This window comes from Chinchilla lanigera, unplaced genomic scaffold, assembly GCF_000276665.1.
Source record: "Chinchilla lanigera isolate Chin_1 unplaced genomic scaffold, ChiLan1.0 scaffold00067, whole genome shotgun sequence".
NCBI lineage: Eukaryota > Metazoa > Chordata > Mammalia > Rodentia > Chinchillidae > Chinchilla > Chinchilla lanigera.
The window spans coordinates 7,642,219-7,659,718 of NW_004955468.1; the positions used below are offsets into that span (position 1 = coordinate 7,642,219).

The window sequence follows — 17,500 nt, forward strand, 5'->3', positions numbered from 1 at the left end:
AAAAAAAAAAAAAAAAGGCCAGAAGTAGTATACATATCCTAACTACAGCTGAGGAGTAATTCTATGTCTAGTAACACTAGCCTTGGAAAATGAAGATGTTACCACATAAACAAAGAGATTTTGCTCCTATGAAAATTTTCTTTAAGGCTGACAGGAAATAACATCTGATGGTAACTTCAATCACATAAAAAATGAAGATCAATGGAAAATGAAAATTATACTGGCAAATTTAAAAGACAATGTTTTTAGTTTTCTCCTCTTATTTAAAAGACAATCCCATGAAAAATAATTTGAACACAATATTGTTGTAAAGTGTATTATAATAGGACAAAGGAAAAAGGACTAGAGCTATAGTGAAGCAAAGTTTCAACATTTTACTGGAATTTAGTATTATTCTAAAGTAACAGATTAGGAAGTTAATATGCCTACTGTAATCACAAAATGTTACAGATAAAATGGTAAAAAATATATATATCATGCAAACACAACCATAATAAAGCTGGAGTGGTCCTAATGATTTCAGACAAAATAGACATAATAAAACTAGAAGGGCCAGGGCTATAGCTCAGCAGCACAATGCCTGCCTGGCAAGCACAAGGTCATGAGTTCAGTTACTGGTACCAAAAAACAAACAAACAAAATAAAATAAAATAGGTAATAGAACTAGAATGTTACTATACAACAGAAGGGACAATTGGCAATAATAAAAGTATCAATAAATCAAAACAAGGACAAATGCAAATGCGCCTAATAACAGACTCCAAAAAAATTCATGGAACAAAAAATCTTTTCTTGCAAAAGTGAAAGATATATAATGATTCCACAATAATAGTTTAAACTCTCAATATTCTATAATGGGTAGAACAAGTAGACAAGGAATTCAGCAAGAGAAGACAACAATATCAATGAAGCTGACACAACATATACAGAGCACTACAACAAAAACAGAATAATCCTTTGAACATACTCTATTCAAAAGCTTTAATGAGGGCCAGGGATATAGCTCAGTGGCACAAGTGCCTACCTGGCAAGCACAAGGTCCTAAGTTCAATTCCTGGTACCCAAAGGAAAAAAAAAAAAAAAAAAAAAGTAAGTTTAAATGAATTTTAACAGATTAAAAATATACTGTCTTCCAGACACAACAGAATTAAAGTGGGAGTCAACAATACAGAGAAACTTAGAAAACCACTAATGTTTGAAAATTAAACAATATATATTTAAATAAAGCACAGGTCAAAGAAATCAAGAGAAGTTAGAAGATAGTTTTAGGTAAAAGCAAATCAACACAAATCAAATTTCAGTGGATGCAGCTAAGGCAGTACTGAGAGGTTAATTTATATCTTTAAATGCCTGTTAGAATAGAATGATCTCACATTAACAATTTTATACCTTAAAAACCTATAAAAATTTGCCCACAGCAAAGGAGAAGAATAATGATTAGAAAAGAAATTAATGAAATAGGAAACAAGCATAGAGAAAAACTTTTCTTTGAAAATATTAACAAAATCAAAAGAACTTTAGCTAGACTGACTAAAAAAGGTAAGACAAAACTAGCAGAATCAAGAAATTCAGTTAATACTACCAATCCTACAGAGATTAAATGTATTATAAGGGAATACTATGAACAACTTTCTAATGGCAAATGAGAAAACTTATATGAAATAAATTTCTAGAAAGAGCCTAATGACCAAAATGGCCTCAAGAAATACATATTTTAAATTCACTTATAATAAGCAACTGAATAGCAATTACAAACTTTCTCAAAAAAGTGTAGGCTCAGATGGTTTCACTAGTAAATTCTATCAAACATTTAAAGAAATAGCACTAGTCCTTTACAAACAAACCTGTCTCATTCTGTGAGGCAAACTCCATCCTCACACAAAAGCTAGGAAGTGACATCAAAAGATTAGAACATGACAGTCCAACATTCTCATGAATATTTGCCCAGATACCCTCAACAAAATATCAGCAACCCAAATTTAATCACACAGCAGAAAAATCACAGTAGCCAGATTATGGTGACCCAGGCCTTTAATCCCAGCATTCTTGGGAGACTGAGACAGGAGGATGTTAAGTTTGAGTCTAGGTTGGACAACTTAGTGACTTGGTGAGACCCTGTCTTAAAATTAAAAAAAAAAAAAAAATTAAATAGAAAAGGCTTGGGTGTAGCTCAATGTGAAGGTTCTGGGTTCAATTTCCAGTGCTATAAAATAAAAACAAACAAAAAATTTAAAAAAATATTCTATGTTCATGACAACTGAATATTAGCATGGCAGTTCTCTGAGTTCATCTACAGACTCTATATAATTCTCATAAAATTCCCAAGTTAGCTCTGCATTAAATGGATCAAGTTGACCCACTGGTGTAAAATAATTTTGAAAACGAACAAAGGTGGAAGAGATTATATTTCCCTATCTGAAAGTTTACTGTAAGTAAAGCCACAGTAATCAAGACCATTTGGCACTGACATAAAGACAGAAGAACAGATCAAATTATGAGTATGCAAATGGAACTATTTTCAAAAAAGACACCGAAACACTCATGGCACAAAGAGCAATCTTCAACAAATCTGGGACAATTAGGTGTCAAATTATCCATACAGAAAGTGAATTTAAACCCCTGCCTCATACCATAAGCAAAAACTAACTCAAAAGAGATCACAGTTCTAAGAGCTAAAAATATGTAGTACAACATCTAGAAGAAGAAAATATGTAACATCTACAGACCTTTGGAGTTAAAATTCTTACAGTAAGACACCAAAAGTGCAATTCATAAAATAAAGAAGTTATCAATTGGATTTATTGAAACTAAAGGCTTTTTGTACCTTAAGAGACATTGAAAAAATCAAAGATAAGCCACAAACTTAGAGAAAACATATGCAAATTATGTATCCGATAAAGAAGTGGTCTTTAGAATATATAAAGAATTCTTACAACTCCACAATAAAGACACCACAATTAAAAACTGAGCAAAAGATTTGAGTTCACTTCAAAGAAAATATACATAAAGCTAAAGGGACATGAAAATACGTTCATCATCATTAGTCACTAGAAAATGTAAGTTAAAACAAGACCATGACCACAAGAACGGCTACCCTACAAAGGAAAAAAAATCAACAGAGCTGCACAGATGTGGAGACTGGAAATACACCGCTAGTACAAATGTAAAATAACAAGTCTCTTTGAGAACTTTTGATTTCTTTCAACATTCAACCAATTCCACACCTATTTTACTTACCCCAAAGAAATAAAAACATGGCCACACAGACTTGTCAACATTATTCACATGCTGAACAACCCACGGTCCATCAATTTGTGAATGAACAAAACCTGGTATGAACACAATGGAATACTATAGAACTTTAAGGAAAAATCCCTACTTGTATATGATACAAAATACACAAACCTCCAAAATATTATGCTGACAGACGCAAAATACTCCATTTTGCAGGTTTCTACTTATACTGATTATCCAGAAAAGGGGAATCTACATATAAAGCAAATTCATGGTGGCCTGGGGTTGGTTATGGGAATAGAAAGTGAAGCAGGCACTATCTTTTTGACATGATAAAAATGTTCTACAACTGGGTTGTAGGAAAAGTGGCACAACTCCAAATAAAAAAATTCCAAAATACAGCTGAGTGTGGTGGTGCACGCCCACACCACCAGTACTTGGGAGGCAGAGGCTGGAGGATCGCCATGAGATCAAGGCCAGCCTAGAATATACTAGACCCTGTCTCAACAACAACAACAAAAAAAGCTGAAAAGAAAATTCCAAAATGCATACATAAACGTGTACGTTACGGTATGTAAACTACACCTCAATAAAGCTGTTAGAAAAGAACACAACCAAAGTACAGTACTGCAAGCACAATGTGGCGATCAGAACACTTAAGAATGAGTGCATATTTTTAAAATTAAGTGCCAAATAATTGATCATTCTTGCATGTATTTGTTTATCTGAGTAACCACTAGGAGGATAACAGTATGTAACGCAACAACCATTGTCAATTTCTTTTCACCTTGTCTGAAATTCTGTACTGTTTATATTCTTTTTATGTTGTTTTATGTCTGTTTGTTAATGTTTTGGTTCTTTTATCTCTAAAAATAAAATTTTAAAAAAATTAAGTGTCAAAAAATTAAAATATAGCAACATGTAACTTCCTCATCAGTGGAGAGAATGGAAGGTGAGCACATTATTTTGAACAACAGTAAAGAAGGGAAAAAGGAAAAAACAAAAAGCCTAAACTAAACAGAAGGCCCAAAAGAGGGCAGTAGAAGTCATCCCAACAAGATTGATTATGATAAACTTGACAGGTACAGACACTGTCAGAGGCTAAAACTATTTACAACAATAGTATATTACTACTCTTACATATACATGCATGCATACACACACAGACAAAACAGAAAGGTCGAGGCTGGGGATTTAGCTCAGCAACACAGCACCTGCCCGGCAAGTGCAAGGTCGTGAGTTCAATTCCCGGTACCAGAAAAAAGACAGAAAGGTCACATACAAAAGACAGAAGCTGTTATATTAGTAAAGTACTTAACCAGCTATATGCTTTGCAAAATACACTAAGGCAAAAACATTACCATAGGGACAAAGGTCACTATGAAGCCACTTAATGAGGAACATACCAATTCTAAACTTGTACACATACATGCCTAAACTCACATAAAGAAAAATTTTTTTCAGTGAAGTACTATTATGCTGATTACTTCTCTTCTAACATTTACTATCCTCCATCTGCACATCCTTTCTTTTATGCATACAGCCACACTGAAACTCCACCCTCAGCTTACCAAGTCAAAATTAGTTCCTTTATGTAAGAAGTTTAAGAAACCAAATCAGTTTCAAATTCAGATTTTAAAAAGGTGAACTCATCATAAATAAGCAAGATTAGACATTATACAGATCACACATTTCCTTACTAATTACTCATTTAGAGAGCAGGCAATGTAAACTTTTTAAAAATTGTGTTAAGTGATAATTACAGAGCAAAGCTACCTGGGTTTAACCCACTTAAGTTGTGTAGCTTAAAATGCAGCTTCGAGGCCAGGGAGGGGGGCTTCAGGGATAGGGTGCTGGCCTAGCACGTACAAAGCCCTGAGTTTATTCCCAGCCCTTCAAAAAATAAGTAAAATAAGAGTTACTTAATCTGTTTCCACATATCTAAAATGGGGTGTGGGACAGGGGGAGGGAGTTGTGAAGATTGAGGTAATTCACATGAAGATATATAAAAAAAGTCTTGACACATAATAAATGCTCAAAAAATATTATTTGCAATTTACTGGTTTAGAAAACAGCACAAAATTTTCCTTAATGACATTCCTCTAAAATATAATTTAAGAGTCAGGTGTGGTGACACATGCCTGAAATCCTAGCACTCTGGGGTATGAGGGAGGATGATCATTGTGAGTTCAAGGCCAGCCTGGACTACATAGTAAATTCAAGCCCAGCACAAACTACACAAGGAGTCCCTGCCTCAAAATAAATAAAATACATACATATACACATACATACATGCTGAGAAAATATTTTAAACTGCAACATTTGATAATATTGGTTAATAAATTAAAGATTTAAAATGTAAATATTTCCTGTATTAGAATTCTCAGTGTATGTGCCACTCAACTATAGAACACTATAAAATCTATAAAGATTACCTAGTTTCACATGGAGAAGATAAATTCATGAGATAGATACCTGTATTTTATAAATTTGGAAATAATCCAAGGAATGTAAAGCTCCTCTAAATCTCACGCATAGCTACCAATGTTTTAAAAATCAAATTTTAGCAAAATTAACGGAACTATGCAACACTTTATTTTGAAGTCCCTTAAGACACTATACTGTCCCCAAATCTTTGCTGAAAAGAATCAATGAAGTCAATCTGTGTTTATGTTAAAGCTGTGTCCTCAATAAAAGAACAAAACTTTTAAAAACAGATTTTACTGTGTTTCAAAGAAATCATATAGTAATCATGCAAGTGATCTATCAATCCCACTGCAAGGAATGTACCCTAAAGATACACCTCCCATGATAGAAAATGAGAGACATAGTTAGTCACAGCATCATTAGATATAACTGCAAAATACAAAAACACCATGGATGCCCATAATTAGGGTAGCTCAGTAAACAACATTCCATCTAAACAATGGAGTACCACACCTCTGGAATAAAGAATAATGAAGATTCCTATAAACTGATATAGAAAGTACAAGAGCATGCTACTGGGGGAAAAAAGTGCAATGGTGAATGTCATCCTTCATGTGAGAAAGGCATATACAGAACACACATGTATCTGCAATTTCTGCAAAAGAAATAAAAACACTGCAAGTGTACAAAAAAGATTTGAGAATTTGTGAGTTTACGAAGCCAACCCAAAAGAGTTCCTAATGGTCAAAGGTAGAATGATCTGAGCAATCCAACAATGACAGTATTTGATTTTAATTCACAGAAAAAAATTAAACAACCAGGAATCCACACTGATATAAATAATCAAATGAAGTAATAGATGGGTGGTGGGTGGATAGAGGCACAGCTTATTATAAAAGAAGTCCAAGAAATAAATGTTGACAGGCAAATCAGAAAAATCACCATTAGACAAACACTACAGTGTTAATTAGTACTGACAAGATTAACTACTAGTGCAAAAAAATCGTGGCCATAAATTTGAGGAGAAAGACTTGTACAGCCTCAAAGGATCTCTGCCAAAATATTAACCCCAAAGGGAAAGATGTCAACAGTAAGGTAAATATGCCTGGAGATATCACCTTGACTAAGTAAGTGGCCAAGGTTAGTATACTGAAATAAAGACTTGAAATTATATAGTACAAGGTACCTCTGATATGAACCTTAGACACGATATACTTTATGGTATTTGGGTCAAAAAGGCCAAACCTTCTTCTATGCATACATCAAACAAAACTGAAAACAAAACACCCAAACAGTACTCTTCAAAATGTCAAAAGTTGGAGAAAAAACCTGAAGAACTATGAGAGACTGAAAGAGATTAAGAAGCAGTAAATAATGTAAGAAGGGGTCCTATATAGGTTTCTGGAACAGACAACGAACACTAGTGAAACAGCTGGTGAAATTCAACTAAGTGCTACAGTTTTAGTTAGTTGGTTTTGGTAATTGCATGGGTTACAGTATTAGGGAGAGCTGGAGTTTGAGGGGATGGTGACATGTGGAAAACCTGTATGGTTTTGTGCAATTTTTGGTGGTGGTGGTGGTGGTGGTTTGAGTCAGTGTTTTATTATGCACCAGTAGTTCAGGCTAGCCTTGAACTCACTATGTAGCCCAGGCTGCCCTCAAACTTGCGGCAATCCTCTTGTCTCAGGTTCCCAAGTGGTGGGTGTGCCACCATGCCAGGCTTGTGCAATTTTTTGGCAAGGACTAAAACTAGTTCAAAATAAAACGTTAAAAATAATGTCATTTCTAATGTTCTGTTCTACAGTGGCTTAAAACAGCATTTAAGGCCACCTTCCTTTTGTCCCGATGAAACTTGAAAAGTCCAGTATAATTTCAAGTTAAAATTTAAAACTTTGTTGTTAAGACTGAAGCTATGAAATGGAACAACAATACTTCTTTTGGTCTTCAAATATGTTATCAAACACATTTTCTTTGCTTCCACTCCCATCTTATTTTTCTTCTTCCTTTCTGGTGGTACTGGAGAGTAAACCCAGGCCCCCTTCACATTGAGCTACATCCCTAGCCCTTTTTATTTTGAAACCAAGTCTCACTAAGTTGCAAAGCTGCCTGGGCTGGGCTCAGTGATCCTCCTGCTTCGGCCTCCCACAGTGCTAGGATTACAGGCATGCATCATCACCCAGCATTCCACTACCATCCTTTTTTCTAAGTGATTACCTAATTTGAAGGAAGTAAAATAGACTACATTAACAGCAAGCTCAAAATGAAGTTCACTGGAAACTTAATGACAGTACTCTTGAAACTGCACATCTCTAAAGAACACCACAATAGTCCTATAATAAAGTTTGTTTCAGGGGGAAAATTCAGCACAGAAAAGCTCAGTGGAACAGCAGCTGAGAAAGAGAGCTCCTTTGTGTATATATTATTTATACTCTTGGTTTGGATTGGGAGTGGGGTGAACTAAAACAAAACAGTTTTTAACTACAAAATGTATTCATAGTTGACCAGAACTGACTAAAGAACAAATCGTCCACATTTTTAGGTGATCTTTCAAAATCAGTCCTGTGTCCTAAAATATCCATTAACTAGTGAGGACTCAAGCTCACCCCCTTATCATTAAAATACATATTCATAAAACTTTTACAGTTGTGCTGTTCTACTTACAAATAGCTTCTACTTTTCTAGGACATAATTTCACTTTGTTTAAGCAAGAATTCATTAAAGAAGCTATAAATAACCTTTAAATATTTAGCTATGAATAGAGGGTGGACTGGCATTGATGGCTTATTTTAGTACTAATGCAGAACGCTTTTTAAAAGCTACATTTTAGCATGCATCAAGCTAATGATTAATACTTGCAGTGTAATTTTCAATGTTAGGACTAAATTTCTCATTTTAAGGAGTCTTACCACAAAAGTAAATGTTATTTCAGTTATTTACTAGTTAAGTATACTTAAAGAATGGAAATGCTGGGAAAATTAAAACACTAAGCAATTTTTATTTTAAAATCTACTTTTTTAGCATCTTAACAAATTTTCCTTCTGTCCCTGTAAAAACTGTACACACAAGGAGGAGACGTGCCTATGGAATTTAAGAATTTAACAATCTGTTGTGTGGTATATGTAGCACATGTATGATTCAAAGACATTTCCATGCTCAATTCTAAATCATAAAATCCACAACATTTTAGAGGCCAAGTTTCACAAAATTTTTACTTGAAAAAATGTTTTTACAAAATACTCTTCCAATCAAAGAGACTTTCCCGTAGGGTACATGTAGCTTTCTGCCTTAAAGATTACAGTATTTCATCCAAAGGGGAGAGGTTTTTTTAAGTAGCCACCTAGCTGCAAAACCTATAAGGGAAGTAGACTTTTTTTAAAGTGCCTTTAAAATGCAAAAGCAAGTAATATAATGGCTGAATCGATTGAAATTTTAAAAGTTTCTTTAAAATGGTCCATATGGTATGCACAACATCACAGCTGGTACAAAACTGCTTGTATTTAGTTTGAAACACAAAAACAACGCATATGAACAGTATTCTTTGAAAAATAATTTGAAATGCTACCACTGCATCATAAGACCAACTTAGACAGTATTGAGAAAATTAACAAACAAGTTGAATATTAAAGTATTCAAACATTTACTTTGAATTTGTTTAGTACAACTCACTGGTAAGGATAAAAAAAGTTGCCAAACTAACTCGGGATGCCTTATTTCAAACTACATGTAACATATTTTGCTGTGTATATTCTAAAAATGTACAAGTCGGCTTTAGGACATAAACTCCCATTTCCTAGCTTTTCTGCTGCAATCTGGCAGCTTTGAACTTTGAAACCCTTTTTGCAGTTTCCTCTGATGCTTCTGACAAAATTTCTTTTCTTTCCGGAATGGTGGGTAGTACAGGGTGAGCAATGGCTAGGTGTGGTGTTAAGGAGGACGATAAAAATTCTTTTTCTATTACAGTTCCAGAAAAAGCCTAGAAGACAAAAAATAGGTTTATGGTAATAAAATATAAGATGCCCATAAAAGCTTTATCTTCTATTTACCAATTAGATATTTCTTTTCACTAAAAATAAAACTCACAAGATTTTTAATATGTAATACATGACCATCAAACTATTAATTGTTCACAGAAATCAAGCACCATACATTTTTTTTAATTATACCACCAAATACAAGCAATGTTTATAGTAGTCAAGGGAGAAAGTATTATAAAGTACAAAATGCATATCATATCTGGGAAAAACAAAAATAATAAATAAAAGCCCCAAATTCGTACACATTCCATTATGCCCAACTCTTACTGTGAAAATAATATATTAAAATTTTAAAAAGCTTTGATGTATCAGCGAATGAAGAGCTATCACATGACGGTCATGCTGCCTCCTAGTAAACAGCTTAGTTTCACCAATACTGACATTTCTTTAATGATGTTAATTTATGTAACTGAGTATTTTATTGCATCTACCTTAATTTTATTTAAGTAATCAATGAACATTAAAAAATGAGAGTGCTGGGACTGGTAGGAATAAACATAGGTTTCTAAATTTTAATACAAATAATTCAATGATGGAAATCACAAGATCCACAAAAAATGACTTTAATTTCAACATAGTGTTTACTGAAGGTAATCTGGTCAGCTATACGTTCAAATGGAACAAAACTAATATGTATAAATTATGTACAAACAGCCAGAAATCTTTATGTATCTTTTTATATAAAAACCAAAGAATTAGTATTTTTAAAGATTTTGGGTATACGGAACCTCTCCTCTTACATCCTCTAAGAACTTATGTACAAGCTAAAAATGACATAAACTATCATATATTTACTTCCTTTTATCTACCAAATGTTCAGAGCTAATTAAGTCAATTTATCACTTAAATAGTTTAAAAAGCCAACATCTTCACCTCATCCTACCAATGAAACAAAAACAAAAAATGCTATCTTCCTCCCTCCCTCCCTCAAGATTCTGAACTCCAGTTCTTAAAGCTCCAAGTTTACTTTTCTAAAAATTCCATTTAATCATGCTGAGAACAGAGCCTTCACATTATCTTAAGAACATTTTCAAAAGACACAGTGTTTCAGCATTTTTTTAAAAACTCTGAAAATGATGTCTTTCAAAGTACTTTCCATAATCATGAACTATTTATTTTGAAGTAAAAAATTATATCATCTATTATAGCAATTCAATATACAATGCAAAGCTAATAAGGGGGAAAATTAAGTTCCACATTCTAGCTACACTATGACATGTTACATCCCTACAAAAACTCTATTTTCAAATACCTGTTGGCAAAAGTCTACTTCTATTCCATGTTTTCTAATAATAAGGCAGAGTATTAAATAAAGTAAGACTTAACCGGTCACCTAAGATCATTATCCTGGGATTGGGACCATTTTAGTCTTAGGCAGGGTGCCTAAGTGCTAATAATGCCTATCCCCAATCAGCATTTAGTGCATTTAGTACAATCAGTATCCTCTGATACAAGGGATGACGATCTTATCAATTTATATATAGATACATATATGAATGTATACACTGGTTTGATACACATATAAATTTTCCAGTCTTCCTAAATACTTTTTTTTCTAAACTTTTTAAATTGAAAACTTCTAATATCCACCAAAACACAAGAATAAAAATAACAAGTGGAAACCACAGTCATGCATTTCATAGACAGGAATTCTTATTTTGGATCTTTCAACCTCTCCTCCGCCTCCACAAAACTGTATGCAATGTGGTCTATAAAAGCCTATGAGTACATGCTAATTTTTCTAAGGAGAGTGCCTACAGCTTTCGTCAGATCAGAAAATGATTTCATAACCTCAAAAGTTTCACTAAAACAGGCCAAAACATAGAAGGACTATGGATAATTATCTACCATGTAGAAGGGGTGATCAAAACATACACTGTTTACATTTTTAAAAGTTTATTACAGAAAAAGACATATTACCATGAATCTCCCTACCTTTGACCACACTTATCCCATGGTTTTTATAGTTTCTGAAGCCGATATAAAGTCCTTTCTCATCAGTTTTTACAAGGGATAATCAAAAATACAGCGAATGTTGCTATGAAATGCCATCAAACAGAAGGCAGGCTAGTAGAAATGTTACGGTGTGTTCTTATCCACCTTTTTCCCTGGATCTGGCACTGTGGGACTTTTTACTTCCCCAAAGTAAAAATGACCACAAAATGTACACATTTTGAGTCCATTCAGGGTATCAAGGCAGCAAATACTAAAGACACTCAAAAAAGAGGACTTCCAAAACTGCTTCACAAAGTGGCAAGAATGAGAGATGAGTGTGCTCAAAACCAGGGGGATTAACGCCAAAGTGTTCCATAACGTAGATTTTAACATTCATTGTACTTTTTGACCACATTCCCCTGCCACACATACACAGATTCCTTTAACTCTACCAAGACATTTAAAAGAGAACAGTATCATCTACTAAACTACAATATCAAAAAATGACTATAGTCTGGCCCAGTGGTAATTTATTTACTACAAGCTACTGAAGGATTTTCTTCACATCAATTAAAGATATTTTCAAATTCCTATTTCACAGAAATAAAACTTCAGACTAGTGATACTGTATTGCTAGTGCCATAACTTTTTTTTTAAACTAATTATTATCAAAAAAGTACAAACCAAGACACACATGAGGCTGCATGCCTGTAATCCCAGACTCTGGAGGCTGAGGCAGGAGGACTGCTGCTGAGTTTGAGGCCAGCCTGGGGTACACACTGAGTTCAAGGCCAGCCTGAACTACATAACCAGACCTTGTCTTAAAAAAAAGTACAAACCTAGGATTAATTAGATTCTGAGACATTACAGGTTAAATAGCAAAACCTAGCCAAAGATATTAAAGAGTTAAGATCTTATATACACCTCAGGTGCTCCCGATGAAGGCAAAGGTTTCCTTTGATCATTTTCCTGTGGTTCTTCTTCCAAAATGCTCTCACTGGTGTCACTGCAAGTGGCTTCTTCACAGCTAATACTCCTCAAAACTCCCCGCCTTTCATCAAATTCAGCAGCACTGCTCTCACTGGTATCACTACAAACACTGTTCTCTCTGCTTCGAGACTTGAGAATTGATTTCCGAGGTATATATTCTCCATTCACAACATCAACAAAAACTCTGTAATATTCAAAAGTATATGCTCACTTAAAAAGTAACTCATAAACTGAGAATAACTTTATATTTTTAAAAATCTTTTCTAGAAATTGATCTGAAACTGTTAAAATTTTGTATGTAAAATTTTCATTCACAGTACTTGTGCAGCCTCAAAGGATGTATTTTATATTTTGAAAGATATAAATTTTTTGCCTAATAAAATATAGTATGTTACTTATATGAATGCTCTTGGTTGTAATAAATCGATCTGAAAAATTCTACACATAGTTTTTATATCCACTTACGACATTTAGCAATTTTCACTGTTTTACAAATACTGGTTATGATATATAGTAAATATTTTCAAGTGATAATTTTCTTAACAAATACCACAACAAAAACTGAAACAGTATAATTTTTACTCTGAAGAAGCAAATTAATATGCCAAGTATAATTTAGCTATAATAGTAAAGCACTGCCCTAGCCCAGAGAAATGTAAACTTTGATTTCGAAAGATGTACATTGTTTTCACTAGATCAAACGGGAACTGTCTCAAAGCGCTGGTGAAGATGGGGAAAAGAAAGAACTATAATATCCTAACTGCTTTGGGTAGCTGTGGGAGCATAGTCCTTCCAATACTACATTAATTCCATTAGAGCACCTTTCTTTTTTCAGGGAGAACCTTCTGGGTTACAGATAACTCTTCAGGTAAAAAGAGGAAAAGATCAGCAGACTATCATGTAGTCGGTGCTATCATTCACCTGTAAATGTCAGCTGGAGTTCTGATTGTAGGCAACTCATGGGCAGAATGACCACTGCCAGAGCTGTTCTTTCGTTTACGTTTGGCCTCTTCTTTCTTTTCACTGAATTTTAAAGTTGTATTTTTTCCAGTATTTATTCGAACCTAAAAATTTCACAGGAAACATAGTAAAAACTGAGAAATTTAACCAAAGCCCAAACTAAAACAAATTCTATAATTGAAAATAGTAAGAGACATAGCTGAAGTTTTCTGGTGGACACTGACATGCATTGTGAGATTGGGCAAAGAAGTCCTCACCTTATCGTATTTCTACAACATGAAATGAACTCTTCTTTAATCACCAATTCTAGCCTTCAATGTCTTTATTATTGTATAGAAAGCAAAGTATATTTAAACTGAATGCTAGATTTATTATAAGCTTCCTCACTCCATTACTTTGATATAAATTTTTAGTTTAAACCATGCCTTGCAAAACAAAGAGCATAATTAACCAAAAGAAATATTGAATAAGACTATTTCATGTAAGTCATAAAAGCAGTATTAAATAATATGTAACTATTTCAAATTTTTTAAACACTTCTAATTTTAGAAACGAAGGACTAAAAAACAATCCTGTATAGGATTACTGCTACTCTTCCATTCCCACTTAGAGTTTATACCACTTTCTGTAGTAATGAGTGTTCTTCCCTACAACATTCCTGCAAGTATTATTTATTCTTGTTTTATCTAAATGAAAATAAAAAATTAAAAGCCTAGAAAAATAATCACAATACAATTTTTTGTTTTGTTTGAGACAGTCTTAATCCATTTATGCTGAAGATTGAAACTGTTTTAATTTTTGCATGAAATTCATATATATATTACCTACAAAAATTCAAGGGACAAGAATTTGAAGAGCAAACAGTTCATTATGCTCCACTGTTGTGCATGTACCAAAAATGGATCACTAGGCAGTGAAAGGTTAACTATGTATCCAGGCCAGCCTCAAACCTGTGATCCTCCTGCCTTAGCCTCCCAAGTGCTAGGATTAGGGGCATGCACTACCATGCCCAGCTTAATAGAAAAAATATTTTGTAGTGCTAATTTTATAGCACCAAGTGAACTTTTTCCAAAGAATTCCAAAGATCCCTTTAATTCAATATATTAAAAAATGTTTTAAATATGTAATTATTTCACTTCACAGTAGAGCAGGAATAACTTAAGGAATCTAAGAAATATCCAATATTTAACATGTTTCATTAAATAATCATCACAGGCACTTAAGACTCATAGCATGGACCTTATCACTGATACAGACCATCAGGGCACCTACTGTGTATGAAAAGAACATGAAATTGACTCAGAAGACTCCTTGTTTTATTACTAAACACTTCTGTGCCAAGTTTCCCTGAGAAAGGTGAATTCCTGGTGACACTTTAGAGTACCACATGGAGCACAGAGAGGACAAGGTAGTCTTAAGGTAGCCTATCTTTTCTTCAACCAGAGACAGCTTGCTGAAGAAATACTGATTAAAAAGTTTGAACACCCTGGACAAGAAGATCTCTACAGTCACCCCCAGCTCTAAATTGCCAAAATTCTAAACCCAGATTACACAGATGTTTATATTTACTTTGTAAGAAAAGAAACTGATTTTTAGTTTCTCCTTTTTCCTTTTTGTTCATGATGCTATATATTTGATACTCATGTAGAAAATAACCTGACACAATTGAAAATTTAACCAATGCAATCACTTTCAACATTCTAAGCACACCAAAAGGTACCTAATAAAATTAACTGAGATTCTGGAGAAAAACCTCTGGAATAAGCACAGGTAGCACTACAGTAGTTGCAATGTAAATCTGACCCGCTTCCAGACCTTAGCAACTCAAATTCTATTGTAGCTTGTCACGACAATGGACTAATACCAGATAACTGATTAGGTATTTTTCTTCCTTTTTCTTTTAAGACAACTCATTAGAATAAGAGGCAAAGGATGATTTTCAAACTATTTGGTGGTATCAATGATTTTAATCACTGTTAACATTTTTCTCTTAAAAGTAACATAAATGATGTTTAATGTTCAAATTATACCCAAAATTAGTAAAGTGAAAAGTATACAAACCCTCTTAGGTTCAACAGTGTGAGAAAAGTATATTGTTGGTACAGAATTATCTCCAATCCCTGAAGCATCATGGTCGTTTTCATTATCACTACTACCACCACCATCATCATCACCATCTTCTTCTTCTTCTTCATCGTCATCTTCATTACTGTGATAAGAATCTGATCCATTCACTGAACAGTTCAATTTACTATTCACCTGACCACTGAATAGTTTTGAACTTATAGCACTCTTAGGACAACTGCTGGGAGCAAGGGAGTCTGTAACTTGATGCATCACATTCACATTTGTGTTTTGATCTTCCTTCTCCTCTTCAGAAGAGGTTGTATCTTCTCCGTTTGTAATCACAGTATCAGGTTTACTAGTACAGAAAAAGAGAATAATAACAACATGAAATAAACACATTACAACCTTACACATTCTAATTTCTAATTCACTTCAAAAGGTAAGAATTAAAATTTTTGTGTGAAGTATTAATTTTTTGTTAGTATATTTGCAGTATATCATGACTACATTCAACATGGAGAATGGGTACATGTACTTAATCTTAAAAATGAAAATTTTTTAAAACAAGAATTGTAGATAACAAAAGACAAAATGTTTTGATGTAAATTAACGAAAAGCATTAGTTAATATGCCACTTCTGTATACTGCAGTTATTCAAACTTAAGTAGAATATATGCAATAAATTATCTCTGGATATTGACTGGACACAATATAAATACTGTATTTCTGGTAGAATAAGAGCTTGTAAGAAATTTGAGTAATATGTATTCCTATTTAAAGACCGGAAATTAATGCCACAAAAATACATTTTTTATTTTCTATTTCAACCTCTGAATATTTTACAACAAGCGTGTATTGTAATTTTTAAAACTAAAGAATTTATACATATGCACATATTTATATATATGAATGTATATCTATCACGCTTCATTCTATAAAAAATTTGAGGGCCTTACAGGAATAACAAAACCAAAGATGCAATAGAACTGAAATAACAACATGCAAAAATAGAAAATCATGACTAAGAAAATCACAAGATCCAACACTGGTTTTAAAAAGCAAAACAGTGCCAGTTAATCAAAAAGACCTAAATTTATAGGTGAAATGGTAGGGGGAAAAATCTTTTGTGCTTCTTGTCCTATTTTTCACAGAAACTAATTACTGCATATGGTACATCATTTAAGCAAAATAATATAGCAACTTCCATAGTAGCAGACTTCATTTAGCACTTTGACAATTCTAAGTGAGTGCTAATGTGTATTTCAAATAGCAGTTTGGTAAAGTTTCTCACACATAAAACAACTTGACCAGATTACAAACTGACTGCTCAATAATCAGAAAAGTTTGCAAATGGAAAGCAAGGACAAACATTTTACAGTATCAAATTTAAATTGAAAGCAAATTTTTTCTTTTTAACAAGTCACTCAGAGCATTTAGCTGAGTACATTAGAATACTTCACTTAAAATTTAATATTAATGTATCCATAATTATTAAAAGTCAACTATGTGGTGTGATTACTTCCTAATATAAAATGTAACAAAGTTTATAATAAAAAATAAAAATGTTGATTTAAAGTCTGTGTATACACAATGCACTGAGATGTATGCAAGCACTCAGTCCTCAAAGAAAATACTAGAAATTAGTATTTATGTTGGGGTGGATGGATAATGGATAATTTAATGTACTATGCTTCTCAGTATTTTCTTCAATGAGCACACATTATTTTATTAATGAGGAAATATGTACAGAAACAAATTTTCTTGGAAAGAGAATCTGTCATTAGATACCTGTCAAGTTCACCCAGTAATTCTTCTTGTCTTTCTAGTTCTTCAAGTCGAGCCCACAGTTCCTT

General features: G+C 33.3%; 1 protein-coding gene across 3 annotated transcripts in view; it reads right to left on the reverse strand.

Moving 5' to 3' along the window:
* Positions 1 to 8,842: 8,842 nt before the first annotated feature.
* Positions 8,843 to 17,500, reverse strand: part of Uri1 (URI1, prefoldin-like chaperone) — a 67,908-nt gene continuing 59,250 nt past the window's right edge. For all 3 annotated transcript variants that reach the window (XM_013522517.1, XM_013522518.1, XM_013522516.1), the window contains exons 7-11: positions 17,436 to 17,500; positions 15,642 to 16,002; positions 13,542 to 13,684; positions 12,555 to 12,804; positions 8,843 to 9,634 (exon numbers count right to left, since the gene is read on the reverse strand). The exon at positions 17,436 to 17,500 is cut by the window's right edge and continues 104 nt beyond it. In XM_013522517.1, coding sequence (XP_013377971.1) covers positions 9,452 to 9,634; positions 12,555 to 12,804; positions 13,542 to 13,684; positions 15,642 to 16,002; positions 17,436 to 17,500 — 1,002 coding nt within the window. In that variant the 3' untranslated portion in view covers positions 8,843 to 9,451. The remainder of the gene's footprint in view (positions 9,635 to 12,554; positions 12,805 to 13,541; positions 13,685 to 15,641; positions 16,003 to 17,435) is intronic.